General features: G+C 49.7%; 1 protein-coding gene across 1 annotated transcript; it reads right to left on the bottom strand.

The window, feature by feature from the left end:
* Positions 1-1,231: 1,231 nt before the first annotated feature.
* Positions 1,232-4,964, bottom strand: LOC136154502 (uncharacterized protein CXorf49 homolog). Its single transcript, XM_065916763.1, has 4 exons — positions 3,699-4,964; positions 2,316-2,392; positions 1,433-1,442; positions 1,232-1,297 (listed from the first exon to the last, which is right to left on the bottom strand). Exons 1-4 carry the CDS (start codon positions 4,962-4,964, stop codon positions 1,232-1,234), a joined length of 1,419 nt encoding a protein of 472 aa, XP_065772835.1.
* Positions 4,965-8,946: the final 3,982 nt, after the last annotated feature.

Consider the following 8,946-nt stretch of genomic DNA (forward strand, 5'->3'; position numbering starts at 1 on the left):
CCCAAATTCCAGTGAGGGGGAAATTGAACACAGTGTTCAGACTCATTTTCATGTTCCCTAAAGTACTAGTCCGGGGTACTGAGCTGGGATACTCTGGGAAATATCATTTGTTGAAAGATTTGTGTCATGGGTCTGGAGGAGCATTATTTGACAGGGACCCGGCAAGAACAGAGACTTACTAACCACACTTGTCATAGAGCATGATGGGCCCATTTCCACTCAAGGGTATAGAGAGGCTCAGGCTGGAGATGAGGGTGGTCAGCTGGCTAGGGCAGGAAGGATGTGAAAACACAAAAGACCACCATCCATCTCTAGCTGCCAGGGTGCAGTCTGACCCAGGTTGGCACCAAACAGATGCGTCTCCTGACCTCCAGTCCAGAGACTAGCCTGTCTCCTGTGTTTCCTGTACCTTCCCTCCTGCTCCCCAGGTCACTGGGTCCAGGCTTCATGCCAAAGTCCTTCATTGAATCCAAAGGAGAAGCGAAACTATTGGTGCCTGAGTCTCAGGGGTGAGGACTAAAGCGGAGACGAAGACTGTGTGCAGGTTCCAGCATGCAAGGTGGGAGTGGGGTGGGGGTGGGGATGGTACGGGCAGTAGGGACTCCAATGAGAGGGCAGAGCCTGGGAAGGGAGAGATGAGGGCACCTGTGCCTGTTTTCACCTGCTGAAATACAGGTGCACGCAAGGTCACCAATGTCAATTGAGGGAAGGGATCGAGGGTACTCCAGTGGAAAATAGAGTGGTCAGGGTAATTGGGACATGAATCCAGTGCGGCAAGCACGATGGGATGGAGCTCTGTGAGTCATGAGTTCCTTCCAATGGGGAGGCAGAATGTCAACGATGGATGGGAACCGGCAAATCCCAGAGGAGCGAATTTAAAGAACTAGAAGAAGCCTTTAAGGGAATGGGAGGATGGGTCAGTGTGGCCATACAAGGCCCTCAGTGAACCCAGACCAGGGGCACTCTGGTGCCCTGCTGGCCTGGATGGTAGCAGAGGCTGACCCAGAATCCCCACCGCAGGATGCCAGAAGTACTGCTCTGCAACAGGCTCTGATATGAGTGGCTCCCCACCAGGCCTTGCCCCACTCCGCCTACCCCTACCTCCCAGAGAGAGGGTAGAGCACAGAATATGAGAAGTCCTTTAATCAAAAACTGCTGTGAAACTGGGGCAGAGAGGGGGCAAACAAGGGCAGAGGATGCCCTGGTGGAGGCAGAACGAGAGGCAACAAGCTTAGCCGCAGCTCGCTGGCCCGGGAGGTAACAGCTGCTCCTCTTGCAGGAAGATACTGGGCTCAACCTGTAAAACAGCAGAGTCAGGGAAGAGCCTCAAGCCAGGGCAGCCCACAGCCCTGCTCAACAGCCAACGTTGTGGGAAGGGGTATGCAGTGTGTAACACTCACGTCAAACGATCTGGAACTTGTCAGCCAGGTACCGCATGGAGGCTGCAACAGGGAAAGGCATGAACAGGTGGTCCAGAAAGAAAGACACAGAAGCCTGTCCCACTGTCCCCGTGGGGAACCACCTAGCCTTACAACCTGAAACCCAGCTACCCCCAGCCCCGATGCAAAGAGCTCTGGGCCTGATAACTCCCCACTACCGGAATTTAATGTGGAGCCATTTCCTAAAAGGAAACATAATGTGCCAGCAGCTCTCAAGCTCAGGGCCATGCCCAAACAATTCAAAAATTGTCTCACAAACAATCCAACAAGACCCTTAAGGGCTACACCAGATCAACAAGGCATCTCTACAAGTCCTATCAGGAGCTCTCTAGGACTCGTCTGGCTGGCAGAGTGTGCACGCAGTCCACACAGTACTTTGCTACTTGTCCGCACGCCCAGCTGGACATGCACCACACACTCCACGGACAGGCTTGATAGGTTCTCCTCCCCACAGGAATGCTGATCCCTGTAAGGCCCCCTGCACCTGCAGCCCTCCTCACCCCAAGGGCCCACCCCAATTCTGCACTAAGAACCCGCTGCTCTCTGTCCCTGGTTCCTCATACCAAGTTGCTCCTTAAGGTCGTCTATTTCTCTCTGTAGCACCAGACACTAGGCCAGCAGACAAAGGAGGAACAGAAATGGTTAGTATACACCCGCCTCCCCTCTCCTCCTCCTCTCCTCTTCCCCAGGTCCTCATCCCAAACCAGGTGTCTAGACTGGCAAGGGAAAGACATTCCTCAGTGGAATGGAGGTGGGCTCCCTCCCTGGGGTGCGGGATAGGGGCGGGGGGGGGGGGCACACAAGTCAGTTGCACTTGGACTCAGATCCCAACATGGTGTTTAGGTGTGCATTCATAGGAGCCAGAAGAAACATTACCCGAGGACAGCCCTGCCTTCTGCGTGGCTGCTGCTGCCTTTTCGGTCTTGGGCCATGGTCAGTTGGTTCCTGGTCACCTGAGAGAGAAAGGACACACAATCCAGCTTCCCAGGTTCCCAGTGAGGTGGAAACCGCCAAGCAGCTCTAAAGTGAGGTGAGGCAGTACCACCCTCTGCTAGCATCACGTCTCCCCTGCTCTGCCTGGGAGGCAGCGCAAACTTTCTCTCTGGGCCTGCCCCTCTATTCCTTAGGGCAGCCATTTCACCATGATGGAGGCTCTGCATTCGAGCCTCCCAGAGCGGCAGCCACAGCCAGCACCTGGGAGAGCAATGTGGGTGAAAAGCACTTCACAGAAAAGGCTATTAGCCTGCAGATCTACGCCCAGAGTAGCTGTTGGGGCACTTCCACTGATCACCCCTGCCAAACAAATTCTACACAGAAGGTGACGGGGCCAGATCCAGCCCTGGTGACACCCTGTTTCTCATGGGAGAAGTGGCCTGAGAGCAAGGCTGAGCCCCCAGAAGAAAGAGTGAGTCAGATACAGAGGTTTCTGCCCTCACCCCTGGCCTCCTCCCCCATATCAAAACCCAGGACACTCACGTGATCGGCCAGGCCCTCTGGGCCTGACTTCTCCCTTGTTCATGGCCACGGGCTCTGAGTTTCTTGAATCCTGTGTGCCTCTGATGTTGACGTTGGCCCTGCCAGGTTCTCCATGATGCAGCGATGGAGAAGATGGCCATGGCCTGTCAGTGGTAAGCTACAAACAAGATTTCTCACGAATCTGGAGTAAGGATATTTGTGTGCGTGTGCATGTGTGTACCAGTGCATTTATATGTCTGTGTTTGTGAGAGCTCATGTGATTCAAGACAGAGCTGAGGCAGGGAATCGGAAAGAGTATTGAAAGGCTGATCTCTTTAGCACATTCTCTGTCAGTCAGCCCCAGGCCTGTAGGCAGAACTGAGCTGGGGACAACATGTGGCACTGAGAAAGCCTGAGGCCCCTGCAAAGAAGGTTTGGGGAAGAGTTAGGAAGTAGGATTCAGGAAAGTGATGCAACTAAACACCGAAGCTCTGTGAAGCTTTTAAGGGGTCCCCTCAAATCAATTCAGCTACCAGCTCTCCCTTCCACTCCAGACCCAGCCTCGTGGAGGAGGCTGGAAATAGGACAAAGGTGGAGAACCGAGCTCAGCACACCCAAAGTGCTACCTTAACGTTTGTCCCTAGTGAAAGGACACCAATCTGGCATCCTAATGACCCAGTGACCGAGGGTCACCCAATGACGACCCCTGAGGGATGGAGAGAAGGAGCACCGGGTGAAGACCTGTGCCCTGGGGAGGGTGGGAGGGGGAAGAGTGGGGAGAGAGGAGGGGTCTGGTCTACTCACCTGGCCTTTTGGGAGTGGGTCTCTATTTGGGTCGTTGTCTGCTCCTGACACTGCCACTGCTGCCACCGACTCCCGGGCCCGCCTAGCCACGGGTTTCTTCTCAGCGCCGGTGTGCTTGGACTCTTCAGCTCCCAAAGGGACCAAGGCATACTTCTTGGACCTCCCGAGTAGTGGGATGCCAGAGATTGGGGGAAAGGTGGCCAGTTCCAGGGGAGTGGCCGAGATTCCCTGCCCCCAGGAAGGGAAGGTTCTCTCCACAGCAGGTTTGGAGATGCCCCCAAGGGATTTCTTCTCCTGGACCCCCTTCCTCCTAGGAGTGGGCCGCGGCCTGCTGCCTGTAGCGGTAGCTGCAGTAACTGATACTACTGCCACTCCCGGGTAGCTGGGCAGGCTGCCCCCCTTCCCCCAGAGCACACTCTGCATTTTCTTAGGGGGAGAGGTGTCCTCCTGCTCTGCACCGCCCTGCCAGCCCTCCCTTTCCACAACCGAAATTAATCCTTGTGGAGCCGAGGACTGGCAAGTGCCTGGCACGTTAAGGAGATTCTCCCTGCCTTGGACATGCAAGCGTCTGGGTGTGTTCCCAGGATCCTCAGGGCTGTTGAGCATGGCCTGGCCTCCGTCTTTGGGATAAGTGCTCACCCTCATCCGCTCTATCTCACTGAACTCATCAGAGGACTTGGGCTCGGACAGCAGCTCAGCTTGGCTTTCTGAGGGGGGCCACTGGCGATCCACAGCCACGTTCAACCTACTTCTAGTGCCTCTCTTAGGGTTCCCACCGAAGTGGAGAGGGCCGGCCTCAGCCTGTGCCGCTTCCCCACACCTCTGGGTGGCACTGCCTCGACTGCGGGGACGCGCCTCGAGATTCCACAAGGCAGACACTTCGCCGACCACATAGCTCTCCTGGGACAGGTAACCGCGGGTGCCCAGCAAATTCAGGTTGGCCAGCTGCTGCAGGATGGCCGCCACTGACTCGTCAGCCAGCTGCAGGGCGTCCCCCTGATCGGCGGCCGGGGACCCAGGCCGGCCTTCGCAGCCCCACAGCCCTGGCCCTCCCGCTTCCAGCAGCTCCCACTCTGACCCGAAGCCCTCAGGGTCTGGGGAGCCATCCCCGCCCTCACCCTCGCAGCTTCGCAGTGCCCCAGCCTCGGGGCTAAGGCTGGGACCCTGCGAGCCTGCGGAGCCGGCCTCAAGGCCGCTGGTCTGCTCCCCACACTCTGAGCTGAAACCCACTCCCGAAACAGACACCTCATCATCTGGGGAGCTCATGTCGGGATCTGGGTGGCCGCCGAACCTGGGGCAGCGACGATTTATCAACCGGGTCGCGGTGGCGGTGGTGGTGCTGGTCACGGCAGGTGAGGCGGGTGTCGACTGGAGCTCGCCATCAAACACCAGGAGCACCACACGCAGGAGATGGCCGCAAATAACGCGAGACTTTCAGCGCGCCAGAGCTGCCGCCTCCTCATTGGTCCGGTTCCTGCCAACCAGCACGCGCCTTGTTTGGCCGTCCCCTCGAGGTGTAACCAATGGGGTCGACAGCCTCCTCTGGCTTGCTGCCAAGCCCAAGGACCATCCCGGCAGTTTGGAGTTGGTGGGTGAAGTTGAAGCTGCGAGGATACGTCTGTCAAGCCTCTCGTCCCACCTCCTCCTGTCCCACCTCTGCTTTCTGGTTAGAGTCACAGCCCTGAGCCCCGACTGTGTACAAAATGGGTGGAGCGGGAGGCAGGAGGGTACTGAGGGCGCTGGTCTCCTGGGAGGTGAGGATGAAACGTCAGGATGGAGGCGCTGGACGCCTAGCACGTTCTGAAAGCATTTGCAGCCTCCCTTCCACCACAAGTCTTATGACCAATGGGAGAGTGGGCAGAGGAATCCCGCACTCAGTGGTGAGTGGTCGGCGTACTTCTCCCTAAGTGGCCAGAGGACAAAGGGATCGTAGTTTTGTTCTGTAACATCTCTGCCTCAACTGCTCCATCAAATGTTCTTGGCAGGCAGATTTGGGGGACAGACTGGGGTTGACCTTGCTCCCTGAGCTCTTTCTCCGATCTGAGGCAATTGAAAGAAGAGAGAATCTTAGTGTCCAGTTACAGTCGCAAAGGTGCTCATGGCTTCTGATTCTTGAGATGTAAACTAAAACAACTAATCAGGTTTCACACACTAGGAAGACAACCTTCCTAGAGGTTAACCCTTCTGAGAGTGGGAGAAGTTAGGAGCAAACCCCTGTGGCAGTGGTGCAAGAAATCTATTTGGGAGGTAATTTGGCAGAATCTATTAAAAGCAACTTATACAGCAGGGACCCTGTGCCTGGCACTCAATGGTTCCTTGTGATATTCCTAGGACTATAGTACCAGTGATTACCAGCCTCTTACAGGTGAGGAAACAGGTACTGAGAGGTCAGTCACTGAGCCAAGGTCATTTGGCCTGTGCAGATCAGTGGTAGCATTAAAACCAAGCAATTTGACTCCAGAGCCCTTGCTTTGATCCAAATATCTTAAAACTGAAAAAAAAAAAGAAAAACAAAAGCTCCTTTTATTCTCTTCCAGCAAGTCTGCTGTCTGGCACAACTTCTATAAGTGAGGGTATATTTCTGAGATGTCTATTTTAGTCCATTGGTCTATTTGTTAATATGGCAGTACCACACAGTTTTGATTACTGTTTGTGATATATTGAAATCAAGAAGTGTGAGTTCTCTACTTTTTTTCTTTTTCCACATTGCTTTGCCTATTAAAGATCTCTTTAGATTCTCTTTAAATTTTAGGATGAAGTTTTCTTTTTCTGTAAAACATGCCATTGAGATTTTGATAGGGCTTGCAGTGTGTAGATCAGTCTGGGTAGTATGTTGGAAGAACAGGTCCAATGGAGTGTGTGTGTGTGTGTGTGTGTGTGTGTGTGAAAAAGAATTGACTCATTCAATTATAGAGGCTGGTAAGTCCCAAGATCTAGAGGGTGAGTTGGCTAGCTGGAGACCCAGAAGAGCCAGTGGTTTAGCTCTAGTCCAGGTTAGAAGGCCTAAGAACCAAACCAATAGAGCTGATATTTCAGTTTGGCTCTCTAGGCAGTAAAAGAAGCAGATGTCCCAGTCCAAAGGCTTTCACATAGGAGAAATTCTCTTACATGAGGAAAGTTTGCCTTTTTTGCTTTATTGAGACTACCAACTGACTAGGTAAAGCCCACCCACATTATCCTGGGGAAATCTGTTTTATCCAGTTGATTGATTTAAATGTTAATCTCATGGAAAAGCACCCTACAGAAACACCCAGAATAATGTTTGCCTAAGTATCTAGGCACTCTGTGGACCAGTCAAGCTGACACGTAAAATTAACCATCTCAGATAGCGTGGACCTCTTGACAATATTTAGTATTCCAGTCTGTGTAGATAGGTGTCTTTCCATTTATTTGTGTTTCCATTTATTTGTATTTCTTTTTAATTTCTTTCAGCAATGATTTGTAGTTTGTAGTATACAAGTCTTTTGACTCCTTGCTTGAGTTTATTCCTCAGTATTTTATTCTTTTTTGATGCTAATGTCAATGGAATTGTTCTCTTAATTTCCTTTTCAAATTGTTCTTTGTTAGTGTGTAGTGATTAAACTGAATTTTGTTTCTTGATTTTGTGTCCTGGAACTTTGTTGAATATGTTTATTAGTTCTCCCAGGTGTGTGTGTGTGTGTGTGTGTGTGTGTGTGTGTGTGTGTGTGAGTGTGTGTGTGTGTAATCTTTTGGGTATTCCATGTACAAAATCATGCTATCTGCAAACGGAGATACTTTTATTGTTTCTGATTTGGATGCCTTTAATCTCTTCTTGTTTCTTAAGTGCTCTGGCTATGACTTCCAGTGTGTTGAATAGTAGTGGTGAGAGTGGGCTTCCTTGTCTTGTTCCTTACCTTAGAAGAAGAGATTTCAGCTGTTCACCACTGAGTATGATGTTCATTGTGGACTTTACTTATATGGTTTTTATTATGTTGAGGTAATTTCTTTCTACTCCTAGTTCTTTGAGTGTTTTTATCATGAAAGAGGGTTGAATTTTTATGCCTCTATAGAGATGATGATGTGATTTTTGTCCTTCATTCATGTTAATGTGTTTCATTGCATTGATTAATTTTGTTAGTTAATTGTAGGTTAAACTAACCTTGCATCCAAGGGATAAGCCCCATTTGACTGTATCACACAGTCCTTCTAATGTGCTGTTGAGTTCGTTTTGCTAGTATTTTGTTGAGGAGTTTTGCGTCTGCATTCATCTGGGAAACTGGCCTGTAATACTCTTTTCTTTTGGTGCCTTTAATATCAGGGTGAAATGAGTTTGAAAGTGTTACCTTTTCTTCAACATTTTTGGAATGATTTGAGAAAGATTGGTATTAATTCCTTAAATGTTTGGTGGAGTTCTCCATTGAAACTATCTGTTCCTGTTTTTTTTCTGTGTGTGGTGGGGGAGTTAGTGATTACTGATTCAATCTCATTATTGGCCTATCAGGTTTTCTATTTCTCCTTGATTCAGTTCTGGTAGATTGTGTGTTTCTAGGAATTGATTCACTTCTTCTAGGTTGTCCAGTTACTTTCCAAACAATGGTTCATAATGTCCCCTTATAATCCTGTTTGTTTCTGGGGCATTGATTGTAATATCCCACCTTTTATTTCTAATTTTAGTTATTTTCATCTTTTTCTCTTAATCTATCTAAGTATTTGTCAGTTTTCTTGATCTTTTAAAAAGCAAATACAGTTATGTTGATTTTTTCCTGTTGTCTTTTCTGTAATTTTTTTTATCTCTGCTTTAATCTTTATTATTTCCTTCCTCTGCTGGCTTTGGTTTTCATTTGTTCCTTTTCTAGCTCCTTGAGGTGTAAAATTATATAGGTGATTTGTGATCTTTCTTCCTTTTTAAGGTACGCATTTATAGTTATAAAGTCCCAGCATTGCTTTCATTGTACCCCGTAAGTTTTGTCATGTTGTGTTCTCATTTTTCCTGTCTCAAGATGTTTTCTAATTTCCCCTGTGGCTTCTTTTCTGACCCATTGATTGCTTAAGTATATGTTGTTAAACTTTGGTACATTTGTGGATTTTCCCATCTTCCTTGTGCTGTTGCCTTCTGGTTTCATTTACTGTGATCAGAAAAGATACTGTGTGTAGTTTCAGTTTTCTTGAAGTTGCTAAGGCTTATTCTGTGGTTTAACATGTATTTTATGCTGGAGAATGTTCCATTTATATAGGGGGATGTGTATTTCACTGTTGTTGGATGGATTGTTCTGCATATGTTGTTAAG

The sequence above is a fragment of the Muntiacus reevesi genome, chromosome X (assembly GCF_963930625.1).
Source record: "Muntiacus reevesi chromosome X, mMunRee1.1, whole genome shotgun sequence".
NCBI classification, from domain to species: Eukaryota; Metazoa; Chordata; class Mammalia; order Artiodactyla; family Cervidae; genus Muntiacus; species Muntiacus reevesi.